We start from the raw sequence: 23,675 nt of genomic DNA, 5'->3' as shown, positions 1-23,675 counted from the left end.
AAACAAATCCTTTAACTAGGGATACAGGTGGACCCATTGCATCAATGAGATGTACAAGTCATTATGTTGAAAATGAACTTTACAACTTTGGTGGGGGAGGGGGGAAGGAGAATTGGGTGGGGGGGAGAGGCGAAAGAGGACTGGGTGGCCAGGCGGGGGTAGGATGGGAAGAGATGGGAAGGAGAAACAAAGGAGGAGGCTACAATGCTTGATAAGAAATGTACTCATTATCTTGCCCATGTAATTGTAACCCCTCTGTACAGTATTTTCACAAATAAAAAAACTTCTATAAGCAAAAAAAAAGAAGAAAAAGAAAAATGAACTTCACAACTTTGGCATGGAGGGGAGTATGGGAAGAGAGGGGAAGGGGAAACAAAGAGGAGGCAACAATGCTTGATAAAAGTGTACTCATTATCTTGCCCATGCAATTGTAACTCCTCTGTATGGTATTCTCACAATAAAAGGAAATTAATTAATTTTTTAAAAATCTCAAAAAAAAAATGAGTCAGACTTGCCAAGACTGAGGAAGAACATTTCAGATAGATGAGAGAGTAAGACTAAATGTGGGATAGTCAGACCTAAAAGAAGTCCATGGATGTTGCTGCCCAGAGTGAAATTAGGATACTGGATCTAAGTAATATGCCTTGTCCTCATAGTCTTCCGGGAGCCTAGGTTGGTGATGGGGACTTTTTACCCAGTTTCAAGAGCCTAGAGATGAGACAAGCCATTCTTTGAATTGCAGATGCTTACCTCCAGGAAAGTTATTAGAACTCTGCTGGAGAGGATATGCAAATAGCATGCTGTTCAGCCATAGGGGAAGTTTTGCATGTCCTTGAGACATGCTTTGTTTAACACTTTTGGTCTCCACTACAACATGTGGTTTTTGTCTTTAAAAGCTTTGTGTATGGAGTGGGGGAGCTGGCTCAGTGGTAGAGTGATTCCCTTGCATGCATGAGGCCCTGGGTTCCATTCCTCAGCACTACATCAGCAGAAAAAAGCCTGAAAGTGGCACTATGGCTCAAGTGGTAGTGCACAAGCCTTGAGCTGAAGAGCTGAGGGACAGTGCCCAGGCCCAGAGTGCAGGCCCCATGACCGACAAAACAAACAAACAAAGCTGTGTGCTACCTCAATTCTGGGCTGCAGGTCATTGAGATTGGAGTCTACCAGGAGTCACTGGCTTTTGAATAAAGACCCCCAATCTCAAATTGTGGCTTCTCTGTTTCTCACAAATGAATTCCCATAAAACAAGAGAACCCATGAAGGAGAGATAATGAATTAAGACTGAGGATCACACCATGTTTAAAATATAGAATCTTATATATCACTGTCTGAAATCTGCCTTTCAGTTTTGGAGCAATAGAAAGCCATTGAAACTCTTGAGGAAAGCACAGGGAGCTCTCAATTTACACTTTATAAAGCCATTTAGATAAATCATATTGGTGGTTTTCCAACTATAATTGGTTTTTTGGGGGACTTGGTAACACACAACTCTAGCTCAGTGGCTCAGAGAGAACCTGAGATTTTTGTACAGGTTCCAATACTCACTATGAGGAGAAAAGACATGGACAGTAGATGTCTGGATGGATAAAGGGCCAGTGAGAAGGTAATTTAGCACAAAACAGTGCTTTGCAATTTTTATAAAAGCTATCTCAGTTTATTGTTTAAGTATGACTTAAGTATGTTCATGAAATCTCAGTCTATAATAATAGGTGAAGGATGGACTCCCACTTTGTTTTCCCAGGTACATACAGATACCAGGCAACCCACCAAAGATAAGTGCATACTGCCTAACTCCAGCAGGACAAATTATCTTAGCCTGGCTGTAAACATTCCATTAGGGCCAAACCAAAAAGCCCCACCCCCCCATCTCCCTTGACTTAGTGACTCTTTCATTAACCTCTGCCTCCTTACCTTATAAAAACCCAGCTTTTGTCCCAGCTCTTACACACTGTCTCCAAGCTCTTGGGAAGGCTGTGTCCCATGCTGCTCTATCTCAATAAACAGTCCTCACCTGTGGAAGATTGAGTCCAGCCTGTTTCCTTCTTACCACCTCCATTTTCATAACAATAGGTAATTAGAAACATTAAAAATGTGATTATTTAAAAATACATATCTATACAAATAAAAATACAATCATTGAAAATTTTGCTCTTAACATGTTTTGGCTTGTATGAATATATATTCAAAAATAATACATAATATATATGAATATGCATTCATATTATATATGATATTTATTATAGTCATATGAATATATATTCATATATTATATATACATAAGAGAAACAAGCATGTTCATATATACCAGATACTTGTAAGCTTTTGCCAGGGTATACTGGTGAAACTTGTATACTGGACTCAGAGGTCTCCCCATAGAGAGGAAGAGCAGTTGTTATCAGTAACAAGTCCAGGAGTAGAGCTATATGCACTATGAAATTAATTAGTTGCAAAAGGAAATTTAATGCAACTTAAATTTAAGTTCTTCACCTATCAAGATGATGTGTTATCTTGTAGGATTTTAATGTGTGATTATAAAGGAAATTTTCTTCATAAATACAAAAGACTTGTCACTTTTACCCAAAAGGACAGGATAAGAATGGCAGAGATGAGACTTAGCCTTGGGTGTGTTTGAGGAACACTGAAACACAATGCACAGAAGAAGCAGAATGAATCTGCATGTTAGGAGGCTGGGATGTCCAAGACTTTTCCAACTTATTTATTTATTTATGTATTTATTTATTTATTATTTATTTTGTGTGTGTGTGCTTGTGTGTGTGTGTGTGTGTGTGTGTGTGTGTGCGCGCCCGTGCGCATGCTGGGCTTGGGGCTTGAACTCAGGGCTTGGGCATTGTACCTGACCTTTTTTTGCTCAAGGCTAGTACTCTATCTCTGCAGGCACAGCTCCACTTCCAGCTTTTTTGTGCTTTATTGAAAATAAAGACAGACTTTCCTGCTTGAGCTGTTTGAACGGAAATCCTCAGACCTCATCTTCCTTAGTAACAAGTATTATGCGCATAAGCCACCGTCACCCAGATATATTTGCTTTTTGCCTTCTATTTGCTAGCCACAAACTAAGGCCAAAGGTAGAATTGTTTTCAAGGTGTTGCAGGAAATGATAGAAGTGTTTCTCTCTTGAGAAATGCTGTTGATAATGGTAGGTGTTCTCTACTGGATCCTCATGAATGAAGGCTCTCCTGCAGACAGCTGGCTCACGTCATTATAATGAAGACTATTACAGAGGAGATCCATTAGTATGCCTACTTTTATACATATGTAAATTTATATTTTTGAATGAATTAGTAATTATGCAAATCTGCTGAGGAAAGTAAAAATCAAAACCTGTAGATGCCAGCTTTCTAATAGAGTCTCAATATAATGTGTCAAGAGGAGGCTTCTCTGTTTTCTCACAACTGGATTTGCAACTGAGATTTACCTTACAACAATCTGTGCGTACAGTCAAAATGAATTAAATGATATCCTAGAATATGTAGCCACATTTAAGTTTATTTCTATTTCTATGACTTGCAGTTAGATGCAGTCCTTCAAATTTTTTTAAGATAATGGTTTTGTTTTTAAGTGACCTTTCTTTGGACTGAAATAGAATCTGTGAAATAAATGATAAGCTTAACAAATCACATTCCCACCACTTAGAGATGATCATTTTTAATGCATGTTTCATTTTTTTGTTAGGCTGTGTCTACCTTTCACCTAAACACCTGATTTTTGAATCATATTTAAATGTTGTAATTATTCCTAAAAAGAACCTTATAGCTAGTTTTTGCAAACCAGTATTACAATTGTGTGTTGGCTGCCTATCTCACAAGTGATTTTTTTAGACTGGTAGCTGAAGAGCTCAGGACAGCCTTGTGCTGCCTTTAGAAAGCTGCACCTACCAGTGTCACACTGCCAAGTTGTCTGAGCATAAAGATCTCCTCTGGAACAGTTACAGAATATGACAGAAGAGTGTTCAAGACCTTTACACGGACTAAATTGGTGGAACATGTCTCTCTTTCTACAATGTGCTTGCTGAGAATCTCAATAGCCAGGAGATAAAGCCCGAGTAAATAGTCAGAGGAAATATTCATCAAGACATTGCATTCAGCTGCCTGAACTTTCCACTTTCTGTTTGTAGTTGGAATTCAGACTGAGTTTTTTTCCCTCCCATCCTACCTAAATAACTGTCTATTTCAGCAGCAATAATGAAGCATGACAATCTTACAGGAACAGTCAGAATCACTGGTTAACTTTACATGCTGACTGAGGATATTTTAGACTAGGTAGACTTCCAGGTTCACCCTCAAACTCTATGAAAGAAGCTGCTATTACTTTCAGCCGTAATAAAAACAATAAACAGCATAAAATGCAATGCCCCTGCTCCAGCTCTAAGCCTCCTTGACAGCCTCCAAGGGCAGGTTTGGGTACTGGTTGCAGGTGTCTGGGGAGCATGGTGTGCCCACCACACAGATGTAAGAAGCAGTGTCGCTGAGCTGGGAGGCTGTGATGTGCAGGTAGCTGTGCTTGGACTCTGAATCCAAAGTTGCTGAGTACCTTCCATTTGACTTTTTACTCTCTGTATAATTCATTCTTATCAGGGAAACAGGGCCTTTCTCTGTGTCCTGTTTGTACCACCTTAAGTTGTTAAAAGGGCTCACAGTATAATTGCACTGAATAGTGCAGTTCTCTCCCTCCAGAACTTTCTGGAGCCATGGACTCTGTTCCACCTGGGTTCTGCCACTCACTCCTATTCAGAAAGCAACATGAGATTCAAGAGATAAGTTGTCTGATCATCTTAATATTTTCTAATTGACATACTTTCTTTACAGCCCACAGTGAATCCCTAGTAAATAATGTTGCTACTTCCTAGTAAGTAATGTTGCTTACTTCCACCACAGTGTACTATGCCTTTAATCTAGATCTTAAGAAATATTCATCCAACCTGGCAACCACTGCTCATTAACTTACCACAAAAACAAAGCCAGAAAACTACCAATGAGGTCTTCAGGTATTTCTCCATTCTGGTTCTGCTTCTCCTTTCTGTAAGGTCAAACAGAAGGATTTGCAAAGTGGCCAGCCACAGTCTAGACCCAATACGCATTAGCCCAGAAATCATAGAAACAGTGCCATCTAGGGGTTAACGTTATGGCTGCTTAAGCTTTCTGATTAAGATTTTGGCTTAATGTAATATTTTTTTTTTAATCTATAAATAGTTTTCCATAGTGTTTTCAATTCAATATGTCAGTTTATGAGTACAAATTATCATTCTTGGAAATTCTATATTAAAACTTGCTTGAAACTAACCAGAGCTTTGCTTAGAAATTAGCAAAGTGATGCTAATTCATATAAGACTGAGAGAAATGAGTCTCAGTGCTCAGGGAGAAAGATCCATTAATGTTATAATATGAAATAACAGGTATTTTATATTTAGTAATGTCTCCTATTTGATAATTGGATAGTATTAAAATATAGAAGAACAAAACAAGGCTTATTTAATTGAAGTACAAAATATTATGTATATTATACATAATATGTTATAGTTAATACGATAATGTACTTTTTTTGGAAAGTAGGAAAAAATATGACATCACAGCAAGGTATTTCATTTTATGTATTTTTTGAGCATCCATAACTCTGAGACAAAACAGATAAAAGATAGGAAGGCATTATTTCAATATTTGACACACTTTTCCAATGTCCTATTTTTATGTGGCAATATTGAAACCTAAGGTACAAAGGCACCCTGGTGATTATCTTCATATATCTGTTTATCTGCATATATCAGTTGAGCACCCAAAATTCTCCAGGAGATTCAGATGGCATAATGAGAAGGGACCAGAGCAATGCAAGCATGGACAAAAATGCTTGTTGATATAGATTTAGAAGTCTGATGAGGTCTTTGGTGGCACCTAAATCACTAATTAGGTCTGATGTGCTCCAGTGGTAGTAGTTTCCTAATTTAGATGCTGGTTATCATTGTACTCTATTTATTTGCTTAAATTCTATGGTCTTATGAGCTATTATTCTGACTCAATGGTTTAACTACATTTGTTTTACTGTATTTATTTATTTATTTTGGAGGGGGTTCAGTCGTGGGGCCTGAACTCTGGGCCTCGGTGCTGTCCCTCAGCTCTTCAGCTCAAGGCTAGCACTCTACCACTTGAGCCACAGTGCCATTTCCGGCTTTTTTCTTTTTGCTTATGTGGTGCTGGGAAATTGAACCCAGGGCCTCATTCATGCAAGGCAAGCGCTCTATCACTGAGCCACCTTCCCAGTCCTTACTGTTCTATTTAAATAGCTTTTCACTTGTGAGACTTACCTTCAATGAAGCACACACACACACACACACACACACACACGAAAAATAACCTAGAAGTGGAGCTGTGGCTCAAGTAGCAGAGTCCTAGCTTGAACACAAAAGCTCAAGAGCAATGCCCAGGCCATGAGTTCAAGCCACAGATATGGGGTAGCAGCCACTAGTTGAAAGAGAAGGTTAAGGGGCCAGTGCTTGAATGGCTCAAACCTACAATTTTAACTACCTGAGATCTAAGTATTCAGATTTGAAGCCAGCCCAGACAGACAAATCTGAGACATATCTCTAAATAACCATCCTGGGTTCAATTCCCTCAACTGACAAAAACAAAAACAAAACAAAAATTTCTGGGGAAGGTTTAGGAAGATGGCTTTTCTGAAACTACCAAAGAGGTGGAAAACATGGATTCTCTTCTATCCTCTCCTGTTACCCTTCTTTGTTGTTCTTTTTTCTTCTTTCTCTCCTCTGCTCTCTTTCTGTTCCAACAAATTCTACCCAGACACATATTTGGATTTTTAGGTAAGCCGATTCTCTTTACTTTTGAAAACTTCCATTTTCCTCATATTTAAAACCTTGTACCTTTCTAGCTCCACAAGTCCAGACTTCACACATTTACACTGCTCAAGAATAAATAATGACATACATCTTTCTGATGAGGGCAGGGAGTATCTTCAAAACCACAGATCAAAGCATATCACTCTTCTACTTAGAAACCTACCATCATTTCCCATTAAATTCCACATTAAGCTGGACACTGCCTATTATCCTAGCTACTCAGGAGGCTGAGATTTTGGGATCATGGTTTGAAAGGAGATTGGGCAGGAATATCAGTGAGATTTGCCTCAAATTACACACACACACACACACACACACACACACACACACACACACACACATATACACACATACGGTGGAAATGGAGCTATGGCTCCAGTGGAAGACAGGTAGCCTTCAGCACAAAAGCTCAGGGACAGAGAATGTGCCCTGAGTTCACCCCAGTGCTGACACACACTGATATACACACACAGACACACACACAGAAAAACAATTCTTTATCACTTTTCATAAGCCTGACAAGGCATGGTGTCCAAGTCACTGACCTCATCTAATTTATCTTTTTTGCCCTCCTCTTTTTGTTATGTTTCTTTAAGGATGTTTTTTCTACTTCGTGTGTGTGTGTGTGTGTGTGTGTGTGTGTGTGTGTGTGTGTGTGTGTGTGTGTGTGTGTGTGTGTGTGTGTGTGTTGGCCCTGCAGTTTGAACTCAGGGCCTTGGTGCTGTCCCTGAAACTTTTTGGTCAAGTCTAACACTCTACCACTTGAGCCACAGCTCTGCTTCTGTGGTGAAGATTACTTCTACTTTTTTTGGTGGTTAATTGGAATGATAAATCTGATTGGGCTAGACTATCTTGCCTGGCCTGTCTTCAAATTGTGATCTTCAGATCTCAGCCTACTGAGTAAGTAGGGTTACTGGCATCCAGCTAGCTAGCCTCCTTGCTTGTGCTCTCTCTCTGTCTCTCTGTCTCTGTCTTTGTCTCTGTCTATCTCTCTTTTCTAATGTCTGTGTTCTGGCACTGGGGCTAGAACTCAGGGCTTAACAGTCTACCTTGCCCCCTTTCTCCCAAAGCTGGTAATTGACCCATGCCTCCTGTTTTTGATAGTTAAATAAATGGTGTAAGAGCCTCACAAACTTTTCTGGCCTGTCTGACCTTCCATTGTGATCTTTAGATCTTGGCTCCCTGAGTAGCTAGGAAGAGGTATGATATATATATATATATATATATATATATATATATATATATAGAGAGAGAGAGAGAGAGAGAGAGAGAGAGAGAGAGAGAGAGAGAAAGAGACAGAGACAGAGACAGAGAGAGAGAGAGAGAGAGAGAGAGAGAGAGAGAGAGAGAGAGAGCTCAGATTCATACTTAATTTTTTAACTGTTACTATAAAGATAGGGCTTACAGTTACATAAGTCAGGTATAGAGTACATTTCTTTCCTTCTTTCTTTTTTCTTTTTTATTATTTTATACATTTTTTATTGTGAAAATACCATACAGAGGAGCACATTTCTTTTGGAACAATATCACCCCTCCTTCTTCCTGTTAGGCTTATTTAGAGTGAGTCTAGTGTAGCCTTCACTCTTAAGGGCTAGTTTATCTTTACTGCTGAGTCTTGATTCTTCTGAATTCACTCTTAGTCCTTAGGTGTTCAATGAAGTCTGTTCACTTTGGTTGTCTGGAAAACAGATGTTTCAGCCTAGCTTGAGCTCTGGGGATTGTGTTGCTAACTACTCATGTAGTTCCTCTCCCAGCTGTGTGGCATTACCTAGTGCTTGAACAGGGTATTATTCAGATGAAGACACAAGGGCACATTTGTAGGTTCTTGGAACATTTTACTTATATAGCTTCATCCTCTCAAGTTTTCTGACTTTCAATTGGTAGCTGCTTCAGCCTTCCCTGACTCCAGATTTTATTCCTGACTTATATTGCCTGCTAGTGTTCTGTTCTCTTTAGGTTCTCTTCTGTGTGTTGGGGTTTGGAACTTTTCTTTAGGCAGAAAGCCCAGTTTTATGGTAGACTTTGTTTTGCTTTTTCTCCTGGATAAAAATCTTGTTCTCTCTTTTGTCCAGGGTCTGAAAATAGTTCTTTCTTCTATTTTGTCTGGTTTTCTAGTTGCTATATAGGAATGCAAGTGTAATATCAGCTTATTTATAGTACAGAAAGCAAAAGTTTTCTCCATAAAAGTGTTTGATATAATATAGTTAAATTACTCAATGTACTAGTTGATATAGTATATTATTTTTTATTGTGAAAATACCGTACAGAGGGGTTACAATTACATGAGCAAGGTAATGAGTACATTTCTTTTTTTTTTTTTTTAATTTTTTTTTTGGTCCGGTCGTGGGCCCTGAACTCTGGGCCTAGACACTGTCCCTCAGCTCTTCAGCTCAAGGCTAGTGCGCTACCACTTGAGCCACAGCGCCACTGCCGGCTTTTTTCTTTTTGCTTATATGGTGCTGAGGAATCGAACCCAGGGTCTCAGGCATGCAAGGCAAGGGCTCTTCCACTGAGCCACCTTCCCAGCCCATGAGTACATTTCCTATTAAGCATTGTTGCCTCCTCCTTTGTTTCCCCTTACCATCCATTCACATCTCCCCACCCACACCCCTCCTTCATCCACCTGTGCAAAAGTTGTAAATTCATTTTTCAACATAACGTCTTGTACATCTCATTGTAGCAATAAGTCCACCTGTATCCCTGTTTAAACAATTTGTTTATTTCCTTCTCCTCCACAAATTATAACAACATCAAATACAGTGAAAACAGGGATTATACCATGGGGGAGGTACATACAAATCATCTGTTGGAATTAACAGCAAGAAAGAAAAACCACTTGAGTCCTTATCTTGGGGTTCATTTCACCTAACATCAACTTATCTGACCATTTCTGTTTGTCTAAGACATATAGTAGTTATTGAAAATAAGGGAAACCATGGGACCTATGTTTCTTTGGGCCTGGATTACTTCACTTAATGTAATTTTTTCCAAGTCTTTCCATTTCCTAACAAATGGAGCAATGCCATTCTTTCTGATGGAGGCACAGAATTCCATTGTGCATATATACCACATTTTTTTGTTCCATTCATCTACTGAGGGGCATCTGGGTTGGTTCCATATCTTAGCTATGGTAAATAATGCTGCAATAAACATAGTAGTGCTGGCAGCTTTAGTATAGTCTTGTTTGTGATCATTCAGGTAAATGCCTAAAAGTGGGATTTCTGGGTCATAGGGGAGCTCTATGTGGAGTCTTTTGAGGACCCTCCATACAACTTTCCAAAGTGGTTGAAGAAGTTTACACTCCCACCAACAATGCAGTAGGGTTCCCTTATCTCCACATCCCCACCAGCATCTGTTGTTATTAGAGTTCTTGATTATAGCCATTCTATCTGCAGATTCAATGTGATACCTATCAATTTTCCAAGCTCATTCTTCAAGGAAATAGAAGAGGAAATCCAAAAATTCATATGCAACAGTAAAAGACCCCAAATAGCAAAAAATGATCCTTAACAGAAACAACAATGCTGGAGGAATATCAATACCAAATTTCAAACTCTACTACAAAGCCACAGTAATCAAAACAGCTTGGTACTGGCACAAGAACAAATCTGAGGACCAATGGAATAGAACTGAAGTCCCAGAAATGAACCCACAGACCTATAGCCACCTAATCTTCAAGAAGGTAGCTAAAAATTAGAATGGAAGACAGCCTCTTCAGTAAATGGTCCTGGCAAAAATGGTTAATCACCTGTAGAAAACTAAAGCTAGATCCCTATATATTACCCTGCACTAGAATCAACTCCAAATGTATCAAAGACTTTGGAGTCTAAGCAGATACCCTGAAAACATTATAGGAAGGAATGGGAGAAATTCTATGGCTCCTTGGCACAGGCCAAAATTTTCTTAATAAAGACCCAGAAACACAACAAATCTAAGAAAGGTTGGACAAATGGGATGGCATGTAGCTTCAGAGCTTCTGCATGGCAAAGAATATAGCTAGCAAGATCAATAGAAAGCCCACTGATTGGAAGTGGCGCTGTGGCTCAAGTGGTAGAGCACTCCCCTTGAGCTGAAGCACACAGGGACAGCGCCCAAGCCCAGAGTTCAAGCCCCATGACTGACCAAAAATAAAAAAATAAAAAAATAAATAAAAGAAAGCCCATGGATTGGGAGAAGATCTTCACTAGTCATACAACCGATAAGGGTCTCATATCAAAAATATACTTGGAACTCAGAAATTAAATCTCCTAATAACAAATCCTCAAAGAAACAACTGCCTGATAAAAAAGTGGGCTAAAGACTTAAAGAGAAACTTCTCTGAAGAGGAAAGAAGGATGGCCAATAGACACATGAAGAAATGCTCAACCTCCCTAGCCATAAAAGAAATGCAAATCAAAACAACATTGAGATACCACCTCACCCCAGTTAGAATGGCAAAAATCAAGAACTCTAATAACAACAGATGCTGGAGGGGATGTGGACAGAAGGGAAACATACTGCATTGTTGGTGGGAGTGTAAACTTGTTCAACCACTTTGGAAAGCAGTATGGAGGTTCCTCAAAAGACTCCACATAGAGCTCCCCTGTGACCCAGCAATCCCATTTTTGGGCATTTACCCAAATGATCACAAACAAGACAACACTAAGGCTACTAGCACAACTAAGTTTATTACAGCATTATTTACCATAGCTAAGTTACGGAACCAACCCAGATGCCCCTCAGTAGATGAATGGATCAAGAAAATGTGGTATATATACACAATGGAATTCTATGCCTCCATCAGAAAGAATCACATTGCTCCATTTGTTAGGAAATGGAAAGACTTGGAAAAAATTATATTAAGTGAAGTAAGCCAGGCCCAAAGAAACATAGGTCCCATAGTTTCCCTTATTTGCAAAATCTAGTATATGTGTAGGACAAGTAGAATAGGTCACAAGCTATGTACATATAACCAGATAAGATGATGTTGAGTGGAATGAACCCCAAGATAAGGACACAAATATTTTTTTTCTTTCTTGCTATTGTTTCTAATATATTTATAATGTGATTTTTTTTGTTTCTTTGTATGTTCCTCCCCCACTGTATAACCTCTGTTTTCACTGCATTTGATGTTGGTGCCCTGCATCTTGTATATACAATTCTCTAATTCAGGGAGGGGAAGAGAAAAAACAAAATGCTGAAATAGGGATACAGGTGGACCCATTACAACAATCATATGTACAAGACACTATGTTGAAAATGAACTTTACAACTTTGGCAGAGGGGGGTGGTGTAGTTGTGGAGGTGGGAGGGAAGGGATGGTAGGGAAAAACAAAGGAGGATGCAACAATGCTTGATAGGATATGTCCTCATTACCTTGCTTATGTAATTAACCCCTCTGTACAATATTTTTACAATAAAAATCTTACAAAAATAATTATGCTGGTAGAAAATCTGGGTGTCTCCTGAGAACTGGAGGGCCACTGAGAATTGAGAGGCTCCCAATGGACTCTTGTGCTTCCTTCCCATGCGTGACCACCCCCCCTTTTGTTGGTGTTTGTGTGTCTGTCTGTGTGCTTATGTGCCTGTGTATATGTGTGTCAGTGGCAGTATTACGGTTTGAATTCAAGGCCCTGCCCATTGTCACTGGTTGCTCAAGACTGGTACTTTACTATTTGAATCATAGCTCCCCTTCAACTTTTTCCAGTGGTTATTTGGAAGTAAGATCTCATGGGCTTTCCTGCTAGGAACCACCACTCTCAGACCATAGCCTCCCAAGTCACTAGGATTACAGGTGTGAGCCACCAGTGTGCCTGGCCTGTTTGTTTTGTGATGGTATTTGGGCTTGAATTTAAGAACCAGGGCTTTGAGTTTGTTGAACTTGTTTGCTCAAAACCAGCACTTTGCCCCTTGAGCCACATCTCCACTTCAAGATAAGTGTCTCACAGGTATTCTTGCCCAGGATGGCTCTTTGCACCAGGATGGTCAGACCTCAACCTCATGACTAGCTAGGAATACAGGTATGAGACACTGGCACACACTTTGTATATTTCTTAAGTCAAATCATGTCACTCTTACTCCCAACCTTTAAGAGCTTCTTTTTCAGAGTAAAAGCCAAAGTCTCCACCATAACCTAAGTGGCCTCATCTTGGCTAGTGCTTCTTAAACACATCTAGAGGGCTTGTTTGAAGCAGGAACCACTGGGCCCTAGCCCCTGACTCAACAGGCCTGGGCTGGACCTGCTAATGTGTATTTCTAAGTTTCCCGATGACATCACTGCTGTTGGGTGGACACCACACTTGTAACTCATTGTTCTGCACAAGCTGCCCACTGCCTCTCCTACAGCAAGCATCTCCTCCACTACCCACGCTGACTGTGATGCAGCCACACTGGTCTACTGCCTCTAAGACAGGCCAGACACCCTCACACTTTGAGTTCATGACCCTACCTGATTCTGTGGCCTAGATGTCTTGCCTTGATCTCTCCTAAGTAACTTTACCATATGAGGCTTTTCTAAATTCATACTTCACTGCAAATTGCTAACACTCCTCCCTGGCACATCCCTCAATCTATTTTTTCATCATATATTTAAACAGATATGTATGTATATACATTCTCTACCCTCCCCCACTCCCACACACTAAGGCATAGATCTTAAAAACAAAGCCTTTCTTTTTCTCTTTGATATGTCCTCAGTGTCTAGAATCTAATAAACTTAATAGATATGGTGGCTCACACCTAGAATCCTAGCTATTCAGGAAACTGAGATCTAGAATCACTGTTTTTCCTTTTATATCCCATTTTGATTGAAAAGTAACCATTAAAGAAACTTTTTAAGAGAACCAAGGGCTTCCGTTTTTCTGGAGGTTTCCTTCAGTCCCTTTTACCTAGTCCATCTCAAATGTGTCCCCCTGGGAGCTTTGGCACCCCAGAAAATCTGCAGGTTCCCCGACCCTGGTTAAATTCAGAAAGAATATAGCACTGCCTTTAGTCATATGGTGGGCAGAGCAGAAGGCACCCACCATGTGGGCCACCCAACACTTCTCATCTACACCAGTGCCACCTCCACACTCCCAGCCACATGAGGAGTATTGTGTGACCATCACTTGCACTGGCTTAGGCATGGGCTTCCATAATCATCAGGACAGATGTCCTGAGAGCTATTTCACCTGCACAAGGTGACATTTCCCAAGGCCAGATACATTGCTGATCTGGGAAATCACTGGCATTGGAGCAAGCCAGTGCTGCTGCAACTGCACTGCAGGATGCATCTCTCTGGAGAGGAAGCTGGGGCCTTTCCTTCCCAAACACAATGGAAATCCTGGAAGAGTCCCTACTTGTCTCTGGATAAGTCCTTAAACAATTCCTGCAGCCCTCATCTGTTAGAAATGAATAGAAAAAGGATACAGAATTGTTCAAGGCATTTTCCTTCTTCACAGAAGGGTGCACTATCATCCTGTCCGCCCTCCCTCCCCCAGAGCGAGGCAGCACACCAAGTGGGGAATTGGCTTGGTTTTCATCCAAATCCAGGAATGATCCCTTCTCCTGTTGCTAAGGAGTCAGGATCACATCTTTAGAAACAATAAGTTACGAGGCTGATACAGTCATAGAAGGAAGACAGAAGGCATTCTAACTGTCAGTGGACTGCCCCTAGTCAGAAGGCAGTGTACTTTGGGAAGCCATTGCTCTAAAACATTCTCATCACCTGCTAATGAAACTGTAACTCCACTGCACCTCATCTTTTTTATTACAATAACAAAACAAGAAAAAGAAAAAGAAAAGGGTGTCTTGTACTTTATTGCCAGGACTGGCTTCAAACCATAATCCTCAGATTTCAGCCTCCTGAGTAGTGCCAGGCTTTTCCATGAGACAATTTTCTCAAATTAACTAAGAAAGAAGCAAAAAGATATAGAGAAAAGTCCAGAACTTGAGCTGAGATTCAGCTGGAAGATTCTGGACAACATCCACACCTTGATTTCAAGCCTATGACCAGCAAATAATAACAACAACAATAGTAATAATAATAATCATAATAATAATGTGAATACAAAGAATTCAAGAGCCCATTAAATAGAGTAAAATTGAGTGAGCCAGGTATTTTTTGGTGCCTGATGTGTAATCCCAGTTAGGAGAATGAAATCTTAGGATGGTGTTTAAAAATCCCACCGGGGCCTGAAATTCCATGAGGCTCTAATCTACAACTAACCAGCAAAAAGCCAGAAGTAGAGCTGTGGCTCAACTGTAAAGCAACACCCTTGAGCAAAAAAGCAAAATAACAGTGACCAGGCCCAGATACATAAATCTAGGACAACTAATAATTAAATACAAACCTATAAATAAAAATCAGAGTGGAAGAAGGACACAGAGAGCCAATTACAGTTGTTCAATTTTATTTCCCTGTCATTTTTCTTCCTCTTCCAGGGAAACACTGCCTCTAAGAACTTGATAGCAGCTAGATTTAGACAATTAAACCTAAATCGCAGAGTTTCTGCAGACCTGGGAAATTTTTCAGGGCCCTGTGCACCTGATGCACTTTAGCCTTTATTTTTCTTCTCGTATTAATTCTAGGAGCCTTTTATTTCCCTTAGGACTCATGCATAATTTTGCCTGCTTTTAGATGGAATTAATAGAAGGATGAACTCATTTCAATGAAGATTTATTATTTCACATAATAAGAACCATGGCACACTCAGGAGTCACATCTTGCCCATAAAAACAAACACATTTTCAATGTGAAAGGCTGGAACAAAATCTACCAAGCAAATGGCCCCCCAAAACAGGCGGGAGTTGCAATCCTAAAATCAGATAAAATAGACTTCAAATTAAAATTTGTGAGAAGAGATAAAGAAGGTCGCTACATATGAATTTAGGGATCTCTCCTTCAGGAGGATATTACAATTCTAAATATCTATTCACCAAACAATGGAGCACCAAAATTTATCCAAGAAACACTACTTTCCCTCAAATCCCACATAGATCCAAAGGCATTAATTGTTGGGGATTTTAATACACCACTTTCCCCACTAGATAGACCAACTCGGCAAAAACTCAACAGAGAAACCGCAGATCTAAACAACTGCTTAGATCAACTAGATTTCACAGACATCTACCAAATATTTCACCCAGCAGCAGCAGAATACACGTTTTTCTCAGCAGCACAAGGAATGTTTTCTAAAATAGACCACATTTTATGCCACAAAGCAAACTTGTCCAAATTCAAAAACATTGAACTTATACCTTGCATTCTCTCAGACCACAAAGGAATCAAATTAGAACTCAACACCAAAAGCCACCAAAGAAAGTCCTGTAACACATGAAGGCTGAACAATACACTGCTGAATCACGAGTGGGTCATTGAAGAGATTAGAAAGGAAATTCAAATGTTCATGATATTCAACAAAAAGGAATACACAAATTAGCAGCTCCTCTAGGACACATCAAAGGCAGTAATCAGAGGCAAATTTATAGCTCTGACTTCCTACATCAACAAATTAAAGAGATCTGAACCAACATTTTAATGACACATCTGAACCTCCTTGAATAAGAGCAGCAAGATAAACCCCAATCCAGTAGACGGGAAGAAATAATTAAAATTAAATCAGAATTAAATGAATTAGAATCCAAAAAAAACTATAGAAAGAATCAACAAAACAAAGAGTAGGTTCTTCGAAAAAATTAACAAAATTGACAGATCCTTAGCAACTCTTATCAGAAAAAGAAGAGAACACACCCAAATAAATAAACTCAGAGATGAGAATGGAAACATCACCACAGAAACAACCAAGTTCAGAACATTATAAGGGAATACTTCTCAAAACTTTATGCTAATAAGTTTGAGAACTTGGAAGAAATGGACCTTTTCCTAGCAAAAATTGACATGCCAAAACGAAACCAAGATGAGTTAAACCATCTTAACAGGCCCATATCAGGCTAAGAGACCTCCCATCTAAGAAAAGTCCAGGACCAGATGGTTTTACAGCGGAATTCTACAAGGCCTTCAAAGCAGAGCTCACACCAATACTTCTCCAAAATTTTGACGAAATTACCTAAGAGAAAGAATTCACATCTATAGCAAAACATAATGAATGTGTATGGTTGCTTCTCTCATGATGGCACTGAAGTAAATAATCTAATACCCAAATGCCTAGTTCAAGAGGGAATGTATTAATAACTGATTGAATACTTATTCAGAGAAACTCTACACAACAATTTTTAAAAAACCAAGAAAGATCCAGGCACATCAGCTCAAAAATGCAATACAACTACTTGATAGGCAAACATTGAGACATGGTGGTTCAAGGTCACCAAGGGTATGAAAGTTTGAGACTTCATCTCACTCAAATAGTAGCAAGGTTATTGTTTCAGCTTCAGAGAAAGCATGATGTCTGGATGTAGTGGTGTGGACCTGTCATTCCTAGCAGCAGAGGAACAGAGAAAAAGAAGTAAGAGGATTGCATCCCAGGTATAGAGCAATATACACGTTCCCCCAAAGCCTAAGGCCCTGGATTCAATCCCCTGTAGCATGTAACAAGTCCAGGATGACTCTGTGTGATTCCAAGTTATGTACTTCAGTAGTAAAGGGCTGTTGAATTGGAAGGAGTCATGGAAACATTAGAGAATAATAGAAAATTTCAATGAGAAGATAGTAAAGAATTAAGTAGATAGAAACAAGTGTAAAATATCACTGAGCTGTGCTTAAGTTTTGTGAATTTTATTATGTGTGTTGTACCTCTTTCTAAAATGACAGAATCAAAGAAAACTATTGATGTAACTTTCAGAACCCTCACCTGACTATTAAAAGCAGTTCCATCATTAGGGAGAGCCCACTGCAGTGTGTGTAGGCCTTGGATCCAAACAACATTGCTCATTGATGTTGTAAATACATACGCATTTAAAAATAAAAATAGAACTTGTTTTTCATAGGGAAGGAGTAAAGACTACTGACAGTCACAGATGGGATTGACAATGATTCACTGGTGTTTCAGTGAGATTCCCTTGGAAGGATGCTGAGAGAGGCCTGATTCAAGTGGGGCTGGAGAACTGCACTTGAGGAAGTAAAAGGTAGGGCTATAGATGATCCTTTGCATTACTTGGTCATGATTTAGAGATGGTGTCCATGTTGGCCTCTATAAGACATTATATAATAGCATAAGACTTCCTTAGGATCATGTAGGCCCAGTATTGTAAGGGAAGTGTGTGCACTTGTACATTTCCTTACAAATGAGCCTTACAAACCCTGACCCTCCACACACCAGTTGTCACCTTCTGAGAAGAAAGTATGTGTCCATTGTGAAGAGCAGACTGACTATGACCATGGACAGAGAGCAACCTAGGACTTGGATGGAATAAATTATAACATTTTTGGGTGCTAAATAAATACCCCTTTTAGGAGGAAAGCAGCAGAGATAGCTCTGTCTGTGTTTCAGAGTCCTGCTGCAGGGTTTTGGTGCAGCCAGCAGATGCCTGGGGAGCACTGTGCATACACAGCACATAGGTAAGTGGCTGAGTCTTCAGGGTTAGCAGTGGTGATATGCAAAACACTTCCCTTTTTTGATAATGTAGCTCTTAGTCTGTCTTTCTGCTTTGCATCCCCAGCTGAATACAGGATGAAGAGGAATGTGGGGCCTCTCCCAGCATCTTGCCTGTACCACAGGAGTCCTCCAAAATTGCTGGTGGTGTAGCTGCAGTTGAGGCTGCCACTGCCTCCCTCCTGGAGGCTCAGGCTCTCAGGACTCTGCTCCACCTCATCTTTCCCATGCAGCCCTGTTCAGGAGAACATCAGAAGGGACAGAATGTATTTAGTTCAGCATTTTGAAGTATTTCAAGAGATCTGGGAGGGGTTGGGACTAAATATCTCCCTCTCCTCCTCTTGTTGGATGAACCCTCCCTGGGGTTCTTATCTCTAAACCTCTCACTTACAGCCAAATTGAAGCAAGACCAGGAATATGCACTGTAACACGTTCTCCATCGTGATCTCTCAGTCCTTGAGACAAATTGTAATGATTCCAGATCTTCTCAAGGTTGCTATTTTCACTGCCTTCTTAGGTCTTAAGACCTAAGGATAGACAGCTCAATAGACAGCTCAGCCAATCAGATGCACCTCCTCTAGTAAGTCATGCTGTTGAAACCCAATGCATTTGAGGAAGAAGGAAAATGGAACTACTGACCCCTGGTGGCCTCAGAGTGAACCTCACAGTGTTCATTTCATCACTGAGAAACAGGGTGAGGGTGTAGGGTGTGGGGGGGTCAGGGGTGGAAGGGGAATCTTCATTATTGGTGGGCATAGAGCATAAGAGGTGTAAAATAGCAATGGGAAAAATATTGTCATATTTGTACTTTTAATCCTCGCACTGACATTTGAGTGGGCTTTAAAGCTGCCACCACAGGTTATTAAAGAGTTCATCACTAATGGTAGGAAACTTTGAAATATTGAGTTAAGAGGTCAAAATAGTTTTAGGAATGTGTAGAAACTTTCTGATGTAATCTAGAGTCTAGAGGCTTTGGGAACATTAGTTAGGAAATCGATTTTTTTTTTATCTATTGTTTTTCCTCCCATGGCTACAGCAACTGTACCATGATGATCTAAACCTGGGAACACACATTTGACAGACCTTAGGAGAGATGAACATAGGAGCTCTTCATTTCTGGATCATAGTGAGAGTCACTGTGTGGTTGTGTGCAGGGGTGGTATCATACATGCATTTTGTATATTACACTATATAAATACACAGAAAAAGCAAGTCTCTCTTCTCATATACCTTCTGAACCACAGTTCTCACCCTAGAAACACTTGTTCTCATTAAACACACACACACACACACACACCAATCAAATTTTAATATATGCATTCCATTCTGTGCCTTGCTGTTTATCCACACAGAATGGTCACAGAGTTTCACATTAACTGGACTATTTGTAGGTAATCTGCTTTAGATTTAGCATTATTTCAGAAATATAAAACTATGACAGAAGACATGTGCATTTCTCATGGAACAAATCTGCCAATGTCCTTTCCCCCACACCCTAGTCAACATATTACATTACCAATTTTGTAAAATTTTTTCTTAATACATAAATATGGTAACTCAGGGTACCATAAGTTTAATTTCACTAAAATAGTGGAAACCAGGATTTTAACAGTTTATTTTAAAATAGATCAGCATGTCTGTCACTGAAGTATGTTCTTTCTGTATAGATGTTAGTTTGAGAGGCAAGATCAGACTCCAGCTCTATGGTGTGCTTTCATGTTATATATAAGTTGATACCACCTCACCCCAGTTAGAATGCCTATAATCAAGAAATCTAATAACAACAGATGCTTGAGGGGATGTGGACAGAAGGGAACCTTACTGCATTGTTGGTAGGAGTGTAAACTTGTTCAACCACTTTGGAAAGCAGTATGGAGGTTCCTCAAAAGACTCCACATAGAGCTCCCTTAGGACGCAGCAATCCCACTTTTAGGCATTCACTCAAATGATCACAAACAAGACCACACTAAAGCTACCAGCACGACTATGTTTATTGCAGCCTTATTTACCATAGCTAAGATATGGAACCAACCCAGATGCCCCTCAGTAGATGAATGGATCAAGAAAATGTGGTATATATACACAACAGAATTCTGTGCCTCTATCAGAAAGAATGACATTGCCCCATTTGTTAGGAAATGGAAAGGCTTGGAAAAAATTCTATTAAGTGAGGTAAGCAAGGCCCAAAGAAACAGAGGTCCCATGGTTTCACTCATTTGCAATAACTAGTATATGTCTGAGTCAAGCAGAAAAGGTCATGTTAGGGGAATGAACCCCAAGATAAGTATTCAAAATTTTTTTGTTTTTTTTTCCTTTCATGCAATTGTTTCTAACATATTTATAAGATGATTTCTTCATTGCTTTATATGTCCCTCCCCCACGGTATAACCCATGCTTTCACTGTATTTGATGTTGGTATAATTTGTGGAGGGGAAGGGAAAAAACAAATTGTTTAACTAGGGATACAGGTGGACCCATTGCAACAATGAGATGTACCAGTCGTAGTGTGGAAAAATGAACTTTACAACTTTGGTGGGGTGTGGGGAGAGGTTTGGGTGAGGGGAGGGGGAAGTATGGGAAGGGATGGGAAGGGGAAACAAAGAGGAGGCAACAATGCTTGATAACAAATGTACTTGTTATCTTGCCTATGTAATTGTAACTTCTCTGTACCGTATTCTCACAATAAAAAAAAAGAAAAAATATGTTGATATAATGCAGAATAATGGCCAGAACATAGTAAAGCACACAATTTATACTAGCACTTATGTTAATAGTTGAATTTTCTTTAGAAAGTTAATTTAATTGTCATATGAAAACCCTTACATATTAAAGTTCTACTTCTGTCAATTTTTGCAACTTTTTGGCAATTGATTTTTCACTTTCTAATGGCATTTTTATGTAAAACTGTTTATTGTCATGTCCTCTTCTGTATGTTTGTTCAAATGTGTTCATCTGAACTTTAGGATCTGCTCCCAAAGTCTGATAAACTTCAAGTTTACTAAAAAATCTTGTACTGTGCTTAGCATTTTGTCTTTAAGTATGCCATTTTTACTTAATGTAAGAAGTCAATTTTTCAAGTGTCTTTTCAGTTGGTCTAGCAATATCAACTTAATATCTAGCAATATCAACTCTTTCCCACCTTGTTATTGTGACCTTGTGGTACATGTGATTTGTTTTATGTCTGACATATCTTCTCAATCAGCTATCAAGTGGCCTGGTTATATTTCTGCTAGTTTTAACTACTTTCATGTCATTTACCTTATTTAATATAGAAAAGTGCTTTTTTCCCTCATGATTTTTTGAAACATGTAGACTTCATTTGAATTTTGTAATTACCATAACTAGTTTCAAAGAAATAAATAAACATTTAAAGTTAGTATCGTTTAAAGACAACATCTCCTTATATCAAGGGAATTACTGACTTGAGAGAAGGGGTATCATATAAAAATTATCCTAATATTCTGGCTTGGATAGCAAGTTATTTCTCAAAAAATATGGAAGTTTAGCAACACTAGATTGAAAATATTATGGAAAAAGAACTGGAATAAATTTCTGTAGCCACTAATTTCTCAGATACAAATGCTTAGATAATGAGCATTAAGAACTACAAAAGGGATTAAGTCCTCCTATGATGCTAGTGACTAGGAACTGCCCAATTAAAATCTCAGCACTTTACAGAAAAGAAAACAAAAGATGAGAAAAGTAAGCAACTTATTTAAGATCACACCAGCTATTTAAAACTTGCTTAGTGTTCTATTTGCTGACATTCCATACCGATGCATCATAGCCCACCAGCATGACACCTGTAAAGGCAAGAATAAAGTCATAGTGTCTTGGAATTAATAAACAAACTACACTTAGGTTTCCCAAACTGGGGTATGCATCAAGGCATATGAAATCATAGGGAGGCACAGGTCTATGTTAATTTTGATTTGTTTTTCCAGTGAGATGCTTTGTATCTCACAACTAAAATTTAACATGTCACATATAAATCAATTCATATTGTGAACATCAGTAAGCTTTATCTTTGAAAAACACGAGTACACAGAGATGCCATTACATGTTCAAATACAGGTTTGACCTCTCTTCGAAGTATCCAGTGTTCCATTTTTATATGTAAGCTAGAAATTTGTTTGTTTTTTTTTAGTGCAATTCCTAATTTTGAATGGTGATAAATAACTCAAGAGGTTTTAACAAATTTGTGGGGCAAAAGAGTATTAAAAATCTGCATTTCTGAGCATCTGTTGTAACAGCCAAGGAATGAATGCAGAGCTTAACAGGAAGTAGACCTTGGAGAATGTCTGGACTTGGTTGCTGAGACAGCATTCACCGTGGTCCTCAACCCTTTTCACTTTGAAAGGAGACAGAACCAGAAGTTTAGGGTGAAAAAGAGACAAACCCAGCTGGACATTCTATAAACACTTTTCTCAGAGGCAGTATTCAAATCAGAGAGACTTGTCTAGACAGCTCTTAAAAATCACAAAACAGGTAAGTTGAGGAATACTTCATATGGCTTCTGTTTGTACACTGTTTGATTATGGAAAGAGATCTTAATTAAAATAATTTATTCTACATAATTGAATAAGAACTCTACATTTTCTAAGACAAATCAATGGAATGTCTTTGTATGAAAAGGAGATAAAAACACCTGTGTAATAAGTGCATAAATATATGGATGTATCTGAAAATACCATAATTCATAAATAGAATTACCCATGTAATCCTAATAAAATGATACAAGTATAAATAAGAGGCTTTGTTCAAGAGCATTTTGCAAATGATTTTTCATGGGCTTTATATTTTATCTCAATGTATTATGAAGGACAGAGGAGACACACATGTCTAATAGGTGGTGAGTCTAGACATTGTATGTGAATTGTCCTACAGTTTTTCTGTAAGTCCCACTTGTGCCCCTTGCCCACTTGTGTCTCTTGCTCTGGCTGAAGTTTATGAAGGCACCTGAAGGCTCCTCTCTCACTCTGGCCTCTCTGAGTGCGCAGAAATACACAGCTGAGTCCTCCAGCTGTGTGGCTATGATGGTGAGGTTGATGGATCTGGATGGCTTCTGGAAGTTCAGGAAATAATGACCCTATATTGCATTTTGCTTATCATTAGAGTTCTGACGAATAAGCAAAACCAGTTCCCTGCTAGGGGGCTGTTTGTACCAGACGATGAAATAAAAACTATCCTGAGTCTCCTACAAACAGTCTAGGGTCACAGCCTCTTTCTCCACCACCAAAATTGCAGGCTGAGCTTGGGTTACCTTCTGGGCCATATGGTTCCTGAATGCAAGAGGACAGAGTCAG

General features: G+C 39.2%; 2 gene segments (V, D, J or C); both read right to left on the bottom strand.

The window, feature by feature from the left end:
- Positions 1-4,382: 4,382 nt before the first annotated feature.
- On the bottom strand, positions 4,383-12,971 carry LOC122125450. The segment is given in 2 exon segments: positions 4,383-4,741; positions 12,920-12,971. Coding segments are annotated over 2 exon segments (411 nt in total).
- Positions 12,972-18,263: 5,292 nt separating this feature from the next.
- LOC122125449 lies at positions 18,264-18,853 on the bottom strand. The segment is given in 2 exon segments: positions 18,264-18,604; positions 18,761-18,853. Coding segments are annotated over 2 exon segments (390 nt in total).
- Between the last annotated feature and the right edge of the window lie 4,822 nt (positions 18,854-23,675).

The sequence above is a fragment of the Dipodomys spectabilis genome, unplaced genomic scaffold (assembly GCF_019054845.1).
Source record: "Dipodomys spectabilis isolate Male_0828 unplaced genomic scaffold, ASM1905484v1 ptg000265l, whole genome shotgun sequence".
Lineage (NCBI taxonomy): Eukaryota > Metazoa > Chordata > Mammalia > Rodentia > Heteromyidae > Dipodomys > Dipodomys spectabilis.
The sequence above is the reverse complement of the archived record's forward strand: the minus strand, read 5'-3'. Positions and strand labels throughout refer to the sequence as shown.